Raw genomic sequence first — 18,981 nt, 5'->3', positions numbered from 1 at the left:
AACTTCTATGGCAGCAATGTATACTAAGTACAGATTGTTGATTTCAGGTTGAAGCTAGTTAGTAAACGCTCTTAAACAGTCAGTCGCGTGTTTACATCTTTTGTTTGCGAATTATCAATACTTACGTAACACATACTGGGCCTCCACTCCAACAGAATGTTTGTTGATGAGGATCTCTTTGCTGTTGCTGAAATTGTGTTGGAAATACCTGTCTTCCAATTCTTATGATATAGCATTGCATGTAGACGAAAAGATGACGACGAGTATCACAGTGAGTATTGATTGTTGAGTTCAAGAAATTCGCAAAAATGAGCTGACTATATCATCTACGAGCATAGGACGCTCGATATAATGTAATTCATCATACACCCTCATATACATCTTCTTTATTATTCGATGAACCTCCTGAAACAGGTTGGAGTGTAATGCCTGGATTTGATGAATCATTAGATATTCCACAAGAATATGAACCACCTAGATTTGATCATGATGAAACGTTACCTAATCAGTTACATCCTTCTTATCCATATGGTAGACCTATTAGTTTAAAAAATAAGCAAAGAATAAGAAATAAAGGTGTAGGTAATTTATTAAGTACTATAGAAGGATCAATTGGATCAAATTCAAGAATAAATATGAATATGAATATGAATTTAAGAGGTGGTGAATGGAATTCAAGGGAATGGCAAGAATGGGGAATGGAAAATTTAAAAGATCAAAGAGGTAGAAGGGAAATACCACCTGGAATGGCTGTGAGTAACATTTATAATTTTCACTCACTTCCTCTGTCAGTCTCTATTCACAGCTGAGATCCGTCGTGATTTAAATTATGCTGCTGACTCTATTCGAAATCACAGGGCGCAAAAAGACCACCTTCACCTCCGTCACCTTCATTACATCCTTCAAATATCCCTTCACCTCGTTCAATACATATTAGACGGTTGATAGAACGTCAACAATCTTCCCCTGCGATACCGAATGAAGGTTTCGATGCACCTGTACCTAACGAAACGTATGATGAACCTTCTTCGCCTCATGTAAATTCTAATACTCAACAACAAGGTGGTCAACAAATGGAAGAACCCATTCAGATCGGTCAGATTGGTGGATCATTAGGTCAACTCAGGAGAGGTAATGCTCATGCGAATGAGGATAGTGAGGGAGAGAATGGGGAGGAGAGTGATGAAGAGGCAATTATAGAAGAAGAGGAAGAAGAGTAGGTGATGACCCTAGATGTCATCCTCCTTATCTGAAAACGGGACTGTTTCGTTCATACATGTACATATGTTGTTGTATATAATTAGATGTAACACTACACAACCACTTCGTTAATAGAGACGTGAAAAAGGGCCTGGTAGAAGACCTGCGCAAGCCTGTAAATCATAATCACGTGTATGGATACTGTCAAACACAATGCATTATGCAAATCAATTTTGTCTCCCTACTTATCTACCTAATTGCGATTTGACTGTCTGGTTCAATTGATCTTTAAATCTAAGCGGTATGGATCCATTCAAAGCTGCAGTCCATGAAGCGACTTGTATAGCTTGATCGGTTGATTTCGATGGGATAGTAGAAAGTACTGGAATAGGTGTAGTAGGGAAAGCAGGAGTTGATGTGATTTGTCGGAGAGAAGATGTTTTACGAGCTATTCCAATTACAATGATGTCAGCTCGTCCATTCAAATGTCAAACAAAGTTAGCTGTTAGTATAAGAACTTACGGTGACCCAAGCCATTCGATGCAGAAGCGTTTGTATTTGATTGAGTTACCAAAGTACCCTTTCCGAATAAACCTTGTTCTGAATGATCTAATTTATCAAAAGTAATTTGACGTTTAGGTAACATTACTCTTTTCTCTCTTGAACTAACATTTACTGAATCTCTTACTTTCCTTGAAGATCCATCTCTTCTACCTTGAGTTTGTCTACCTTTATTGTTATTATTGTTATTGTTATTTGAACGATTTTCCCTTCGTTGTCTTCGAAGTACATCAGGTGGTAATTTTTTCGAATTCACATTTGAGTTTATTGTCGAACTTGAAGAAGGTTGATCTAGTAAATCCATGGATATACCTTGAACATCTTTCCTTGATCCATGTTTTGAAGAAGATCCCGAAGAAGAAGAAGAAGAAGAAGCTAAACCTGAATTATCAAAGAAATCAGAAGAAGGTTCCTCTTGAACAGTATTGATGGATGAATTTTGAGATTTAGGATTAATATTGATTTTAGGTTTATTTGAATTTTTCTAAAACCAATTTAAAACAATTAATCAGTTCCTACTTTCATATGGAAAATCAAAAAACCCGTTTTTTTGATTTAACTTACATATTGTTTTCCACCTTTATCTTGAGAAGTTAGAATATCTTTTTTCCCACTATCTGAAATTTTAATCTTCAAATCTAAATCTTTAGGTAAATTTCTTTGTCTACCTGGTTGTGTTTTAAATCCCAAAGCTTCAGCAGATTTAGGAGTTGGTGGTAAATCTACATTACAAGCTCTGATTGAAGAATGAAAAGTTCGTATAGAAGCGTTCGCTGATCGGAGCAGAAAAGTAGCTGGTCTTGACATTTTTAATACTTGGCTTTAGCTATGTACAAAATATGCTTCATGTCATGTACATTTATGGATACATTAATAGCTTTATATCTAATAATTGGTTACATTGATGCTATTCCGACTTTATGGGATAAATTGAATAAATAATGCGAGTTTATGATTATTTTTAACGTAATTCTGCCACTTTCATCTTTCGACCCTACCACTCGAGATTCACCATGTTCAACATCTTAAAATCGCAATAACAATTATTTACTAAAATCGTATAAATCGTACTCATAGCATCTGAAGAATCCAGCAGCATTCTGCGTAGAGAGATACTCCACCTCTCCTGAAGCCACTCTAAAAGTAGCTGGAAAACACGAAAAACGTATAGCATCATAGCTTAAAATGTCGACAGAAGATTACGATGGTACGTTCAGCATTCTTTTCGATTTCATTCTACACGAAGCTAACAATCTATTATATTCCTCTCAGAATTCGGTAATTACATTGGAGGCGATCTTGACTCAGATGAAGAATCAGATGTAGAGATTGCTCCATCTGCACCTTCTCAACCAGGTCCATCTGTTCCTTCTCAAGCTTATGCACCTTTGGAAGGTCTCGAAGATGAAGATGAGGATATGGATGAAGATACAGGAATGGAAATGACTTTACATGGTGTAGACGGTCAGTTCAATGATTCTGATTCTACTCCATTCTTGAGGAAGACCAATGTGAACTAATCTGGAACGTGGGAGTAGGTACGGCAGGGAATCAAGTAGTTTTACATGAAGATAAGAAATATTATGCGACTGCTGCTGAAACTTACGGAGAAGACGTTGAAACTATGGTTCAAGAAGAGGACGCCCAATTACTTTCAGAACCTATTGTGGCTCCTATAAAAGTGAAAAATTTCACTGTTCAAGAAAAAGGATTACCGGAAACTAGATTTGATAGAAAGTGAGAGAAATTTAGCGATACGAAGTATTCTTTATCTTAGAGGATATTCAGCTGACTTTTTATCTGAATCTCGTCAGCTTCATGATTGATTTGATGAACTACCCTGATATGATAAGGAATGTCATGGTTGCCGGACATATTCATCATGGTAAAACCTCGTTATTGGATATGTTAGTATTTGAAACTCATCAAATGACATACGATGTTGACAAGCCTGTAAGTCTTTCCAGCGAGGTTGAGCTTTTTCTTGTATGCTCTCAATGAGCTGATGAATGATTGGTTATGGAATTTTGATAGGTCCGATACACTGATACACATGTATTGACGCGGTCTCGTGAAATATCAATAAAATCAGGCCCAATGTCATTAGTCTTACAAAATTCAAAAGGGAAATCAAGTTTAGTAAATATAATTGATACACCAGGACATGTAAATTTTGTGGATGAAGTGGCTTCGATTGGAAGATTAGTCGATGGTGTAGTTTTAGTGGTGGATGTTGTTGAAGGTGTAATGCACGGTACAGAACAAATCATAAAACATGCCTTACAAGAGAAGTTGAAATTAGTATTGGTTGTCAATAAAATGGATAGACTGATGTTGGAGTTGAGATTACCTCCTAAAGATGCGTTTTATAAAATCAAGCATACTATAGAAGAAGTCAACACTATCATTGCGTGAGTCTTAAATCGATCGTATATTCGGACTGGTGTCACAAGCCAATTTTTGTTTTGCAAGATGAGACTGATCTCGACGGTGTTGTGCATAGATCAATCGATCCAGATGAATCATTACGACTCTCACCAGAGCTCGGCAATGTCGCCTTTGCTTCAACACAGATGGGATGGTGTTTCACTCTACGATCTTTCGCAGCTATGTATTCAGATACCTTCGGTTCATTCGACGTAGATGAATTCGCAATGCGGTTATGGGGAAATATTTACTTTGATTCTGAACGAAGGAAGTTCACTAGGAAACAATCTGATATAGATCAAAAGAGGTCTTTCGAACATTTCATCTTAGAACCTTTGTACAAGCTATACTCACAGGTAAGTTGACAGGTATCAACATCCAATCGATGTTATGCTACGTTACACGTTTCTTTCCTATCAGGCTTGCTTGCTAATTGAGGCTGTGCGTAGGTTCTGAGTGAAGATTCTGAGACTCTTAAAGAGACCTTGGCAGACCTCAACATAACCCTCAAGCCTGCTGTGTACAAGATGGATGTACGACCCCTTCTCAAGGTGGTGTTAGAAGCATTCTTTGGTCCCTCTGTCGGTTTGGTTGATATGATCACAGAACACGTTCCTTCACCTAAAGCCAATGCTGAGCAAAAGGTGAGCTGTCTAAAGCGAATGAATTCGCGCACAAGCTGACATCCCCCTGCGCAGATACGGCACACCTATACTGGACCTCTTACCTCCAATTTGACCGACTCGATGATCAGTTGCGATTCGCAAGGTCCAACTGTGGTGCACGTGGCTAAATTGTACCATACTACCGATGCGGAAACCTTCAGAGCGTATGGAAGGGTCATGAGCGGTACTGTGCGAGTAGGACAATCTGTCAAGGTATTAGGAGAAGGCTACTCTCTGGAAGACGAAGAAGATATGGTAAATGCTGTAGTTGAGGGTGTATTGATAGATGAGTCAAGGTGAGTCAGCTGGCCAACCGCATATGAATACGACTCAAAACTGATGACGGAACGCTTCAGGTATACCGTCGACGTGCCAAATGCGGGCGCAGGTAATTTGGTCCTACTTGCCGGGGTAGATGCGTCGATATCAAAGACTGCTACGATCGTTGGAGAGGATATTGAGGACGATTTATACATTTTCAAGCCTATTAAACATATCACTGCTTCCGTCCTCAAAGTTGCTGTTGAACCTATATCACCATCTGAACTACCTAAAATGCTAGAAGGTTTGAGGAAAATAAACAAATCATATCCGTTGGTGACTACCAAAGTGGAGGAGTCAGGAGAACATATCATATTGGGAACAGGTGAACTGTATGTGGACTGCATACTGCATGATCTCAGAAAGCTGTTCTCGGAAATAGAAATAAAGGTCTCCGATCCTGTGACTAAATTCTGCGAGACTGTGGTCGAGACTTCTGCTTTAAAATGTTATGCCGAAACCCCAAATAAGAAGTGAGTTTTCAAGCTGGCAAACAAGCTTGTTTGCTAGACGAGAGACAGAAATTGATTGAAATGATTGTGCGGTAGAAACAAATTAACGATGATTTCCGAACCCCTGGAAAACGGTATTGCCCAAGATATAGAATCTGGTAAAGTGACGATGAGGATGACCAATAAAGAAAGAGGTAAATACTTTGAGAGTAAATATCAATGGGATCTTTTAGCTTCAAGAAATATATGGGCATTCGGACCTGAGGAGAACGGAGCGAACGTTTTAATTAATGATACGTTACCGTCTGAAGTGAGTCAGACACGTGGGCGGAATCGAATTCGATCCGACGTAGCTGATCATGGTATACTTAGGTGGACACGAAATTGTTAGGCAGCGTGAAAGAGAGTGTCAAGCAAGGTTTCCAATGGGGTACGAGGGAAGGACCGTTATGTGACGAGCGTAAGTCAGGCTCGAAGAGTGGTCGAGGCTTATAAGCTGATGGTGATATGACGCCAGCGATCCGAGGTGTAAAGTTCAGAATACTGGACGCCAACATAGCGCAAGAGCCAATCTACCGAGGTGGTGGTCAGATTATACCTACTGCTCGACGAGTCTGCTATTCATCTTTCTTACTTGTGAGTCCGTTTGAACGTGACAATTGTCGCGATTCCGACTGATACATTCCATACTATAGGCTACTCCACGTTTGCTTGAACCCGTTTACTACGTTGAAGTTCAAGCACCAGCCGATTGTGTGGCAGCTGTCTACACGGTGCTATCGAGAAGAAGAGGTCACGTGACGAAAGATATACCTAAACCTGGATCACCTTTATACACAGTCAAAGCTCATATACCGGTACTTGATGCGAATGGTTTCGAAACAGATTTGAGGACAGCAACTATGGGTCAAGCTTTCGTTCAAATGTCATTTGATCATTGGAGTACAGTTCCTGGAGATCCTACCGATTCTTCCATTCAACTTCGACCCCTTGAACCTGCTACTGGACAATCACTTGCAAGAGATTTGGTGTTGAAAACTCGAAGAAGAAAAGGTTTGAGTGATAGTATCGCTGTAGCTAAATATCTGGAAGACGAAGTGAGTACTGATTTTACTTGGTTTTTCACGTTTTAAAAAAAATCGTCGAGACTTTGGAAAAATTGTTGCTGATTATGTTTGTGCTCAGACTATCATCGCTATTAGCGCTTCTGGAAATGCAGACTTGTTGGGTTAATCTGAATTGCGTAATAGGACTGGATAGAGAAGCGAGGTATGATAGATCACTGTAGACGTAGGATAAAAATCACATGCCTTTTTCAGCGATGTGATCAGCATCATGTATTCATCAATGGAATTCTTATTCACTGGAAACGCTCATTCCGCTTGCCCAATTATCGGAGAAAAACAATGCCAGATCATGGCGATGGGCAGTGCCAAACTCATCGCTCACTTATGCACAATTTAAGACGATGAAAAAGTTTGGGGAGCGGGAAGCGGAGAGATGAGCCGCGTGCATGACGTATCGGCAGGAGCAGATGTCGATAGTGAGACGATTTTGATCATATCGGGAAGGAAATAATATGATGTAACCACGAAAAAGGAAGTTGTTCTCCCGCTAGGGTATGATAAAGAACGGTTAATCGAAAATTCGAAGGGGATCAATCGAATCTACCACTATATACGTACAGGTGAATCTATGGTAATTGCGCAATTGACAATCAAGCTATACGAGTTGGAGAATGCCAAGAATTGATGTCAGATTGGTTGTCTCGCCTAAATCGCCAAATCAAGCCATGATAAGCGGAAATCCGATCATATTTGAAAATTCGATGAGATTTCCGATATATGTATATAGATGAGCGTTTGACCTTTTACATTTCTGTCTCTTCCAACTTTTTGTATATATCCAGAAATCTTGTACAAGAGTTCTTCATACTTGTTTTCTTCTGTTCAGTTACTGAGAAGTAAAAGATTATGAGAGACGTTATAAGGGATTCTGTAAGTCATTTTTACAAGGTCGATCGATATTAATATATTTGACTGACGTAATCATCCCTTGATAATAGTATTTTGGTCAATTAGTTAGACTTGTACACAGGCCTAAATGGCTGAGATACGGTGAAGAGTCAAATGATTTCACCGTACCCAGGTTCGATCGAAGTGTAAGTTATAGTTCATAGAGTAGTGCTCAACTACGAGCTGATTGGAATTTGACGATAGGGTGTAGAGGGCTACAGCGAACATGGAATCAATGTAAACAGTACAACTTCTGTTCAGGCGGTCGATGTGAACCTGGTTACATGGTATGAAGGACATGATAGCGATAATCCTAGAAATTGGTGAGAAACAAAATGAATCAATTCGAGAATATTAAGAATGTAGACTGAAGTATTTTTCTTCTATGTTAAAAATAGGTCATTGGGTAAAAAATGTTATGTTACATTCTTAATTATGATATTGACTATCACTGTCTACATTGGATCAGCAATATACGCTCCTGCTGTTGGACCAGCATCTGAATACTTTGGAGTATCAACATTAGTTTCTTCTTTAGGAATATCAATGTTCGTAGCTGGATATGGTATTGGACCATTATTTTTAAGTGGAATCACAGAAGTACCTGCAATAGGAAGAACGTCTGTATATATTATAACATTATTGATTTTCTTCATACTTCAAATCCTTACAGCATTAGTGAATAATTTTGCTGGATTTTTAGTATTAAGATTTATTGCTGGATTTATGGGTAGTCCGGCATTAGCCACAGCTGGTAAGTTCACTAATCGTGATTTTCAATTTCCGGAAGATTTCTGATCCGATTCTGTGTTATTCGATCCTATCATCAGCTGATACCGATACTTTGGGTTTATAGGCGCATCGTTGGATGACATGTACCCTTCAAACAAGTTAGCCTACTCGATGGGATTTTGGGGATTAGCTGCAGAAGCTGCTCCAGCTATGGCACCAATCATATCTGGATTTGTAATTCAATCTGATGGCTGGAGATGGGCTTTTTGGGAAATGTCAATCTTATCTGGAATTTGTCTAATTATACTATTTTTCACTTTACCAGAAGTAAGTTTTCATTTTTTCAAATGATTTCCTTTACTTGTATCTAGGGTCGCTAAATGTTAAAAATAGACTTCACCTGATACAATACTTCTTCGAAGAGCTCAAAGAATTCGTCACAAAACTTCTAATTTTCAATATCAATCTCAATCAGAAATTACTCATGCTTTATTACCTTTTACTCAAATTATTTTTGATTCTTTATTACGTCCAATAGCTTTAACGTTTACTGAACCAATTATAATTGCCATAAACCTTTACACTGGTTTAGTTTACGCTACTTTATATTCATTCTTTGAAAGTTTCCCAATAGTTTATGAACAGGGTTATGGATGGGATTTAGGTGTATCAACTTTACCTTTTGCAGCTCTTTTCATGGGTAGTCTTATTGGTTGGTCAATTTATAGTCTTTGGAATTGGTAAGCTATTTTTTTGTTTTCCTCGTTAGATAGGCCTAAATTAACGAGATATCATTTTTTTCTAATTTAGGAAATGGGTTGATCAAACTTTTGACCCGAAAGGTTCTGCTCGATCTCCTGAAACTAGACTTCCATGTGCTTTGATTGGTGCTTTTTGTTTACCGGTAAGTACCTTTTCATTTCGTAGAATAAGTAATATCACGCTGAATAGTCCTTTATCAGACTTGCATTCTCTGGTTCTCTTGGTCAGCCGTACGAACACATTGGATCGTACCTGTTCTATCAAGTATTCCATTTGGTATGGCATCAACCTTGATGTGAGTATATTTCCCCTACATTCGTTGAGCGATTAATGATTTTTGACCAACTTGGTAAATCAGTTTCAACCCGTTCTTGACTTACTTACCATACGGTAAGCTCTCTTAATTTCTTTATTACTAGATTTTACCAGCTAACAGTAGATGGATATTTAGCATATCCGCAATATGCAGCTTCGGCATTAGCTTCAAATGATTTCTTTAGATCAATGATGGGTAAGTGTAATATTCCGAACAATTTACAGTCTTCCTGTTCTTAGACTGATAATATCATACAATATAGGTGCAGGTATGCCTATAGCTGCTCATCCATTATTTCACAATCTTGGAATAGATTGGGGAAATACAATCATAGGACTTTTAAGTGTTGCTATGATTCCTATTCCGTAAGTCACTTTATAGATTTCTACCGAGTACCCAATTCAAAAATTGCTAACTCCGAACAATGTTTTACGTTCAGATTTATACTTTACAAGGCTGGTCCGTGGTTACGGAAAAGATCTAAGATTGCTTTATAATGACGGAAAATTAGGTTTTGATTACATGGACAATGCTGAATATCGGATTCATGCAAAAGCCAAGCTTTTATAATGAGCATGTATATTACATAGACATATATAGATTTATCACAGATACGGCATATTAAATGTGCTTGTTTCAAGAGCTTCATGACTGTTCTGGTGAAAACGAGTTCCATCGTAATGGGCGTTATAGAAGGCAATCAGAATCCTCATGCTCACATCCCGAACACAAAATGCATTCTACAGGTGATAGTCCTCTTGTTCGAGTTTCTTACAATGAGAACTTGCTTGAATCTCGCGAGGGGATCAAGTAAAGGCAGTCAAGAAGTACTTCAAAAGAAACGATTTAACAAGTTGTGCATGAATGTAAGTCATAAAACGAGAATAAGAATATACAGTATGACGAGTTTGAATGATAAGATAGGATGGATTGAACGATCAGATATGTGGGATTAAAAGATAATGAATGGAATAGAGGAGAAGAAAAGAGAACGAAAAAGTATTTGCTATGAATATTTAATGAAATATAGTGTTATCTGAATAAAGCTGATCAAGTTTACCGATCAATCAGTTCCGGAAGAACCCTTATCATCCAACTTATCAGTATCGAAATGAACGACACTATTCAATCAAGAACAATTAACATATAAACCACATAAACCACAAAAAGAAGTAAAAAACAATTTTGAGCAAATCATTGAACTCACATTACAGATGTATCATCTCTAACTTCTCTTGCTCCTGATCCAGTTAAACTTAAAATCATATTATGAATTTCTTTATCACCATTTCCATCTAATCCATTTCTAATTAAATGAGTAGCAGAATTTTTATCTTCAAATAACCAATTACCTTTTGAATTTTTTTCAATTGTTCCTGGTAATTCTTCTGAAGGGTATGGTCTTTCATCAAAATTATCAATTTGAGAAAACATATTTGGAAGTTTTGATTTAGGAATAGGATTTTGAATTGAATTAGATAAATGAGCTGAGAGAAGTAAAATTGATTCTTCTGATGAAATTTTATCCCATACTATATAAATTTAAGCGAAATTTAAATGTTAATTCAATCATTTACTTTATACTTTCAAAAGAAAGATTGAAAATACAAAAGGTTTGTAGTCGAAAATCACTTACAACCATCTGTAGCGATTATCAAGAATTTTAACTTCTCATTTGGATTTTCATTATTTCGTAAATTACGAATAAGAATTTCTGGACAAGCATCCATATAAGGTGGATCATCGTAGGAAATGGGTTTTTTTGTGAATAGTGATTCCTCAGGCATTGGAGTTAATTGTCCAGCTTCAGCAATTCTGGATGAAAATGCCAACAATCAGTATCCTACATAAGAAATGGTATACCAGTGTAAAGTTATTATTGTCACTCACGATTTTTTTTCGGCTCTATTTAATTTAGAAGAATCATCACCAAACGCTCTGGAAGGTTGTAAATTACCTAAAAGTCTAGGAGTAAATCCTTCATCCAGAACAACATCTTTAAGAGGAGGTGAATGCATATTTTGTAATCTATGTCACACATTCAATTGATATATTCCTGCTTGAATCGGAAAGGATAAATAGGAAAATAACTTACCTTTCAATTTCAGCAGGATTACCACATTCTTGATCTTGAGATAAAGTATCAACTCTCCATTTACAAGTTTTTTCATCATACCATCCAGCTACTGCTCTTGAATCACCTACATTGATCAAATAAAGTTTTTCTTTTTCAACATCAATGAAAGCTGTACATGTAACCGCTCCTGCATTTGGAATTAAAGATAATAATGATGGATTAGGTGTAGGAAGTATTGTATCTTGTGAAGTAGATTTTGATTGAGCTACTGATAAACCAGCTCTACAAATATCATTATCAAGAGCCAAGTAACTATTTCGCAAAAATTTAACAATTAGCTTTCAAAAATATCAATGCAAACAAATGATGGGATAATATGTATTTACGTTTCTTTAATTTTTTGATAAATTTCTTTCGAATTCCATTCTTTTAATCCTGATAATCCCCAAGCTAAAGTACCATGTAAAGTTTTTTTCAATAATGAAGAAGTTTGTCCACCACCATGTCCATCTATAACACTTAAAAACCAAAAATCATCATTTTTATTTTTATCTTTATCTTATTCTTCTTCTTGATGATTTGTTAAGGAGGTTGAATTATTCAAAGGAAATCTAATTCTTAAATTTCCCCAAAATTCCCAAAATCCTTTATCTTTTTCACCTTTTCTTAAATTTTCAATATTTGATTTGGTTAAAAAATCTATTGAAATTTCATCTTCAGATTTAAAATTAGCTTCAATTGAATTAGTTTCAATTTTAATAATTGGATTTTTAAATCTATTAACTTTATAAGTTTTTTGATTTTTAATTAGTTTATCTTGACATTCTTCATTTGATAATAATATATGATTAGTAATATGATTTTCATTACCTTTTCCCCATGCACTTATATTACGAATTAAAGTTATAGTTTTAACATTTGATAAAGATAAGTTAGTATCCCAATTGATGATTTTGAAATTAAATGATTTGGGTAAAATTGAAATTTGGTTATAATAAATATAAGTTAAAAAAGTTGCTAAACCTGCTGAAGTTGTTGTTAACAACACTGTATGTAGTTAAGGAAGGATATAATGTACTGAATAAAGGCATGATTGAAAGCTTTAGAATGTATTCAAGTAGAAAATCAGTATAAGATTATTTGGAATTAATTGGGATGACAAGCAGATTTATGCGTGTCAGTGAAGAAAGTATTGAATGATGGAAGATTGGGAGAAGTGAGAATAGAGTATGAGAATGATTATACTTATTTATATGATATATCCCCTCCAATGAACGAAAGTTTGTTCGACTTTCAACCTTTCTTATAGACTCATAAAGGATCAATGGCCTTTATCCTAAGAAGGAGAATGGACCTTTCTTCGATGATGATATATTTTACATGACGCTGATACGATACGTGTTTGACTTTGATATATCGAGGACTCGAGTCGTGCTGCATATATCCTGAGCACACTTCCGTTCAGTCATCCTTGTTATCTATGCCTGTTGAAAGGGTAGTATACTTCAATCATACCTCACGACCCATTTTGAAAGGGTATTCCAAAAACCTCTGTTTCGCTATTATACGTTACAAGATAGATGATATCATCTCCATTAAAGGATACACGCTGTGTAGATCTTGGTAGAAATCGAGTCAATAGCCAACAAAGGATGAACAGGTTGATAAGGATTCTCTTCCGTTCATCAAGTACTCAAGGCTGCGGATTGCTGTGCGCTACGTTTCAAATAGGATTATAGATCACCGCCTCCAAGTGGCAAATTTCTAGCCTGTTGAATATGTATATATACTTCTTGTACCGTCCTGTTCGAATTCGATATGATAACCTTTAGTCTTCTTTTAATCGATCATACATTAGTGGAATTATCAGTATGGAACCTAGTTATCAAGAACGACAACCACAAGCTTCTAGCGGTATGAGTGAGTTTCATCATTTCATTTTTCGGTCTGATTTCAATCAGTCATTCACTGATTGAAAGAGTATATGATGTAGCTTTACAACCATCTATCGAGAAGACGCAGAAACAATCTGATAAGGAAGCTGAGCCTATGAGACTTCGAGGTGGTGGGATTTGTGGTCTGTTAACTTGTGGAGTAAGTTTGCTTTCCTCTGGAGGAACTCCCAACAATTCATTTGTTTAATTTGATGACTGATTACTTCATACTGTCTTAGCTATGCACTTGGTGTTGTTGTGAGGTTTGCGATTAAAGTCGTTAATGAGTTGTACAAATTGAAAGAAATGATATGTTTTAAACCTTTTTGATGAGATGTGTATGCTATGCCATTGATGCTAAATATGTATATGTTTTCTATCTGAACCCTTAAACCTATCACTCGCGCGTAAGATCATCATTTGCCAAAATTATTCCGTACACTTTCGCTTATTCCTATTTGGAAATGGTGTAGTTGGTAATTTCGGTGGTTCTTTTATAGTTGCATTATCCCCTAATTCAGTTTCTTCAGTAACACGAAGTTCTAAATCAATACAGTAAATCAGTATTACTATTCAGGAATAAAAAATAACATTTTCAAACAAGTAAATTGCAAGGTTGAAGTTATGTTTTTTCAAGTGTAAACTCACTCCATGTTCCATCTTCATCTTGTACACCTTGAACAACATTTTGTCTTAAGAATTTAGCAGCTTCATTCCATTCTTCTATTCTTTTTGTTAATTCATCTATTGGTATTTTTTCTTCTTCTATTATAGGTTTAAAAGTTGCATCGGAAGGTGAAGAAAGTTCTGCTGATCCTGATGCAGGAGTTTTCAAAGAAGGTGAAGAAAAAGTTTGACGAAGTACATGAAGCATTTGTACATGTCGATCTGGATCACCTGTAAATGATAAATCTTCTATCAGCTTGAAGAAATAACCATGATTGATTATTGATCATTGCTCATACCATTGAATGTTATGCGACTTGCACGAAGCATATTTCGATATGCTGCTCTAGCTGCTGGTTTTAGTGATGTAGGGAATGACATATCTCAAATGACACTTCGATTTGTAATTGATGATAAGTTTATTGACAATATTTAGTGATAATGAATCGGGAATGAGTTGCCAATTCTGGTTCACTATCTACAAAATCTTGTACCTTCGAATCAACTGAATTGGGTGGACTTGGAATTACAATTCATGTTCAACACTCCAGGTAGAAGACAGATCTCAGAAAAAGATACCTCTACATTATTCGTACTGAACTTCTCAATTCCGATGCGGCTCACGCCGCCTTTATATACCCTTTTTAGTTAAGTTTGTTTACATGCATCCCGAGAGTGGAATGAAATAATCACGCGTTGTATGGCTAGAGATATCAACCTTGGGCATTGATCCCGTTGATTGTTTTGGCGTAATTTTTACGACTCTTTTTATATTTGGCTAATTTCGAAAGAGATTCAGCACAACTACAAATACGAAACAGTCAAATCGAACCACCTTTTCGAGTTACTCCTCCTACTTTAGCGGATTATCAAAATAGGAAGAAACCAATCCTTTCATCCCCTCTTCTCGTCTCGACTTTGACGTTTCGATAACAATACGGTAACAATATCTTGTCCGGATCCATGGCTTATAGTCCATGATCGAAGGTGATAGGTGATCGATTCAACGAAATCATTTCGTCGATAATTATACCTTGCTCCCTATTCCACACATTCCACCAAGTAGAATCATGAAGTTTTTGATACTCATTACGGCCTTATCACTGGCAAGTTTCGCTCAAGCTGCTATAACGGGTCAACAGTATTGTAATAGGGTAAGTGTTGGACTGATGAGCGGAAGGCGTGAAATCTGTAGCTAAATTATTATAACCTTTCAGTATATGTGTATCACCGGACAACATGATAGTGACAAAAGCCTCGATACATGTGAGTATTTTTGCAGCTTTCACGAATTACCGGCGATGTTCTTTCTGATATCTAATTCTAGATACACTCGCACCTCCAAGTGGGACTGCCATTCCTCTTAATCAATTCGGATGGATAGCCATGTGAGTGATCTACAGGATACATGCAGAAGGGTTGATTCAGTCAAGCTAATATGATATTCCTGTGCAATACAGTGGTTTTGGGAATTCTATGAGTAAGCTGATGAAATCCTTTGATCACATGAAAGAGCATTGTTGACTATCTGCCTGCTATAGTCAATTCGCCAATGGTGATAGTCTGGCCAAATTCTGACGGATCAATTACTTTATCACAACGAAAGGCAAACAATCACGTTACACCAGCGGGTAAGAAATCTTACAACATCACCGATATTTTCTCTTCATGGATAACTGATTCCTCCTCCGCTTTCTCAGTCGACTCAAATCCACCAAGGAAAGCTACCCTCCTTACTTCTTCTTCATTTTCGAATTCCTCCTCAACTTCGATTGCATTCACTCTTCCTTCTTCATCAAATACTAATTCTACAAACATAATTTGGGCATATGGAAATAAAAATCCATCATCATCAGATAGCGGAACATCTAATATTGCTCAACATTTAGCAAGTGGAAATACTCAAATTGCATTACTTGCAAGTCAATTACCTTCTTCAACTTCTACAAATGGAACAACATCAACAAGTGGGAAACCTTTAACTTCTGCATCTAGAAAACCAAATAGTATAGCTGGAAATGGATCCAATTCCGGGAACATTTCAAATGGTGTTTCTAAAAATATCTTAATAGCTCATGTCGTTTGCGGAGCATCAGCTACGATGTTTATCTTACCTATTGGTATACTGGTACCTAGATTAGCAAGGGGATTTACATTGAAAAGATGGTGGTTCCCTGTTCATGGAGCTTTGAATGGATTAATAGCTTTTGGTTTAATCGTAGCTGCTTTTGCTATTGCTCTAGCTAATTTCTCTGGAGGGTTTTCTTCAACCCATCGAGTGAGTCATTTATTTCATTGAGTTGACTGAAAGTAATAAAATATACACGATATATATGTTGTACTGACCATCAATATTTAGAAACTCGGTTTGACTCTTTTCATTCTTGCCATTATTCAAACTTTATTAGGTATTTTGACACATTGGTGGCAACCCAAACATAAATTTCAAACTTCCAGCGGTAGAGGTCCAGTCAATTTCTTACATATTTTATTGGGTATTACCATTGTAGGAGTCGGATTCGGTACAGTTTGGTGGGGTGAGTAAAAGATAAACAATTCCCTCTTTGAACTTTACGAATTGAGTTGATGATGTGATGGATTTTTTTATTATCAGGTATTGACGAAGAATGGGAAAATTGGTCAGGTACAGGTAAACCTAATGTAGGTTGGAAAGTTGGATGGGGTTTAGTTGTTGCTGTGAGTATAAACCAATTAATTTATGATCAAAAATTATGTATTTTAGCTAATTAATTAATATGGTTTTTTGGGGTATTATAGATTACTGCTTTAACATATTTAGGTGGATTATATTTTATTCCACGTCAATTAAAGATGGAAAAAGAAAGACGTGAATGGGCATCAAATTTATCATCTTCAAATAATTCAAAAATGATACAAAATGATTCTACATTAACAACATTCGTTCCTCCTATTTCACCTAATCATCCAATAACAAATACAAATATAAATACAAATACAAATCAACAATATAATCAAGGATCAATTGGAAGAGTAATTAGAGATCCTAATTATATTCCTTCAATTTCAACAAGTCAAACAAATAGAAAAGTTATTAAAGATTCAAATTTTGTAACTCAACATCCTCCACCTAAAAGAAGATTACCACCTCCTTTATAGATAAACTCTTTACTTTTTGATAGGATTTTTGATTTTGATTTTGATTTTGATTTTGATTTTGATTGTGATTTTGATTTTAAAAATGAATTTGTTTTGTCTTCCACAATTATTTTGAATTATTCGATTTGTATTGAATTGCAAATACAGTATGTAAAATTTGTTACCATGATATTATATACCATTACTTAAATGCCTATGGCCTATGGATATGCGAGTTTGAAAATTTTTAATAATCGTACATGCAACATGAGATACATAGAATTCGTAATCATTAAATTCGTGTTAAATTACAGACATACTTAAGAAAAAAAGACGATCCAAATGCTATTTCGATTCACGAAAGAATTTAAATTGCTTTCCATCTACTCATCAATGACAATAGCATCACCTGCACTTGCTCCTCCGGGTCCAGATCCAGATCCAGGTCCATTATTATTCAATCTACTCCTTTTAACTCTTCTTTCACCATTCGTTGGATTTGAATTTCCACTTCCATTTCCACTTTCAACTTGATTTCCATTATTATTATTATTCAATAATTCACCATTTCTAGAATTACCATTTAATTCATTCTCATTTTCTGAATCACTTGCTAAATCTATCGGATCTCTTGAAGATATTGGACGACGTATACCTGATATTGGAGGTGTAGGTAAAGATATAGGTATAGGATTATTTGAAGAATTTGATGTATGAGATGAAGGACGATTAATCATTTTTGGTCTAGATATTGATGTAGTTGATTTTGGTTTTGATTCGTCTGCAGGAGGAATTGATTTTGGTAATGCGTATCTGAAAAGGGATATGAACATTAATTATGACATGGAATTGTTTTTCAAGGAATTTCTATTGAAAGATCGAAAAGGTGAAATGAAATATTAGGGTAAATCACTCACTTCTTTACCCATTCTCTAGCTGTAGCATCATGTTTCTTTCTATCCCTTTTATACTCTTGTGCTATTGCTGGAACTAGGGGATCTGATGGATTAGGATCTGTAAGTAAGGAAGATAATGAAAGAATTACTTTATATAATGATAAAGCAGGTGACCAGGCGTGTTTCAATAGCTAAAAAGGGAGTTAGTAAATTAGCTATTAAAGAATCAAATGTAGATCGATATGTGATAGCTCACATCGAGACCTGAATATCAAGTGTACTGTCAGCTAGATGTTACACTATGAAAAGATGAGGCTTCAACCGATTGAAATTTAACTCACATATTGCACCTGTACTAGCTATATTACAATGATATACTTTAGTTATAAAATGTAATTTAGGAGGGGAAAAGCTATTGGAAAATAATACTTAATAATCAATCATTCATTTCATTATCATTATCATTATATTAAAACTCACGGATAATCTTCTGGAACTGTAATTTCAATTTCAAAAGAACCACCTTCATATGGACTACCTATTGGTCCAGGTAAAATTGATTTCCATTGAAATATATTTGATTCAATAGGATATAAAATAATTGATCCTAAATTTTCTTTTGATAAATCTGTTATTTCTTTTTTAATTCTTTTAGATGCCATACCAGGTGCTGAAGAAGTTGCTCTAGGTGGCATATTGCGTGTGTTTTTGGGTGGCGTACAATTTGATTATTGATTTGCTATTGAATCAATGTAGTTTAAGAAGAGATATCAAGAATTTAATGAATGAGTATAACAAGAATTAGAATTGATGTATCACTTTCCTGTATATTTACACACA

The 18,981-nt window shown here is 35.9% G+C and overlaps 8 protein-coding genes across 8 annotated transcripts; 4 read left to right on the top strand and 4 right to left on the bottom strand.

Annotated features, from left to right (window-relative positions):
* Nucleotides 1-253: 253 nt before the first annotated feature.
* On the top strand, nt 254-1,220 carry I206_104624 (uncharacterized protein; the record flags this gene model as incomplete). The annotated part of the gene is made up of 3 exons (XM_019153924.1): nt 254-271; nt 339-752; nt 858-1,220. 3 exons carry the CDS (start codon nt 254-256, stop codon nt 1,218-1,220), a joined length of 795 nt encoding a protein of 264 aa, XP_019012664.1.
* A 225-nt stretch (nt 1,221-1,445) lies between these two features.
* On the bottom strand, nt 1,446-2,568 carry I206_104623 (uncharacterized protein; the record flags this gene model as incomplete). Its single annotated transcript, XM_019153923.1, has 3 exons — nt 1,446-1,648; nt 1,723-2,245; nt 2,326-2,568. The coding sequence occupies 3 exons, from the start codon at nt 2,566-2,568 to the stop codon at nt 1,446-1,448; spliced, it is 969 nt and encodes a 322-aa protein (XP_019012663.1).
* A 378-nt stretch (nt 2,569-2,946) lies between these two features.
* I206_104622 (uncharacterized protein) lies at nt 2,947-6,859 on the top strand (the record flags this gene model as incomplete). The annotated part of the gene is made up of 14 exons (XM_019153922.1): nt 2,947-2,968; nt 3,034-3,225; nt 3,300-3,498; nt 3,576-3,714; nt 3,796-4,172; nt 4,265-4,544; nt 4,638-4,832; nt 4,887-5,149; nt 5,210-5,647; nt 5,723-5,936; nt 5,999-6,086; nt 6,144-6,262; nt 6,322-6,723; nt 6,812-6,859. 14 exons carry the CDS (start codon nt 2,947-2,949, stop codon nt 6,857-6,859), a joined length of 2,976 nt encoding a protein of 991 aa, XP_019012662.1.
* Nucleotides 6,860-7,599: 740 nt separating this feature from the next.
* I206_104621 (uncharacterized protein) lies at nt 7,600-9,948 on the top strand (the record flags this gene model as incomplete). Its single annotated transcript, XM_019153921.2, has 12 exons — nt 7,600-7,623; nt 7,692-7,787; nt 7,846-7,964; nt 8,040-8,395; nt 8,498-8,700; nt 8,767-9,113; nt 9,184-9,277; nt 9,336-9,430; nt 9,494-9,525; nt 9,587-9,646; nt 9,714-9,816; nt 9,891-9,948. The coding sequence occupies 12 exons, from the start codon at nt 7,600-7,602 to the stop codon at nt 9,946-9,948; spliced, it is 1,587 nt and encodes a 528-aa protein (XP_019012661.2).
* Nucleotides 9,949-10,654: 706 nt separating this feature from the next.
* Nucleotides 10,655-12,619, bottom strand: I206_104620 (uncharacterized protein; the record flags this gene model as incomplete). Its single annotated transcript, XM_019153920.2, has 7 exons — nt 10,655-10,983; nt 11,088-11,266; nt 11,342-11,479; nt 11,547-11,840; nt 11,915-12,038; nt 12,189-12,554; nt 12,607-12,619. 7 exons carry the CDS (start codon nt 12,617-12,619, stop codon nt 10,655-10,657), a joined length of 1,443 nt encoding a protein of 480 aa, XP_019012660.2.
* A 1,272-nt stretch (nt 12,620-13,891) lies between these two features.
* On the bottom strand, nt 13,892-14,509 carry I206_104619 (uncharacterized protein; the record flags this gene model as incomplete). The annotated part of the gene is made up of 3 exons (XM_019153918.1): nt 13,892-14,004; nt 14,111-14,359; nt 14,428-14,509. 3 exons carry the CDS (start codon nt 14,507-14,509, stop codon nt 13,892-13,894), a joined length of 444 nt encoding a protein of 147 aa, XP_019012658.1.
* A 689-nt stretch (nt 14,510-15,198) lies between these two features.
* On the top strand, nt 15,199-17,266 carry I206_104618 (uncharacterized protein; the record flags this gene model as incomplete). The annotated part of the gene is made up of 10 exons (XM_070202979.1): nt 15,199-15,282; nt 15,346-15,394; nt 15,456-15,516; nt 15,589-15,608; nt 15,670-15,759; nt 15,829-16,095; nt 16,141-16,406; nt 16,488-16,665; nt 16,743-16,825; nt 16,907-17,266. The coding sequence occupies 10 exons, from the start codon at nt 15,199-15,201 to the stop codon at nt 17,264-17,266; spliced, it is 1,458 nt and encodes a 485-aa protein (XP_070059080.1).
* A 362-nt stretch (nt 17,267-17,628) lies between these two features.
* I206_104617 (uncharacterized protein) lies at nt 17,629-18,836 on the bottom strand (the record flags this gene model as incomplete). The annotated part of the gene is made up of 5 exons (XM_019153916.1): nt 17,629-18,058; nt 18,163-18,332; nt 18,398-18,405; nt 18,483-18,553; nt 18,622-18,836. 5 exons carry the CDS (start codon nt 18,834-18,836, stop codon nt 17,629-17,631), a joined length of 894 nt encoding a protein of 297 aa, XP_019012656.1.
* Nucleotides 18,837-18,981: the final 145 nt, after the last annotated feature.

Source organism: Kwoniella pini, chromosome 6, assembly GCF_000512605.2.
Source record: "Kwoniella pini CBS 10737 chromosome 6, complete sequence".
In the NCBI taxonomy this organism is placed as follows: domain Eukaryota; kingdom Fungi; phylum Basidiomycota; class Tremellomycetes; order Tremellales; family Cryptococcaceae; genus Kwoniella; species Kwoniella pini.
This window is presented reverse-complemented; position numbering and strand designations above follow the sequence as displayed.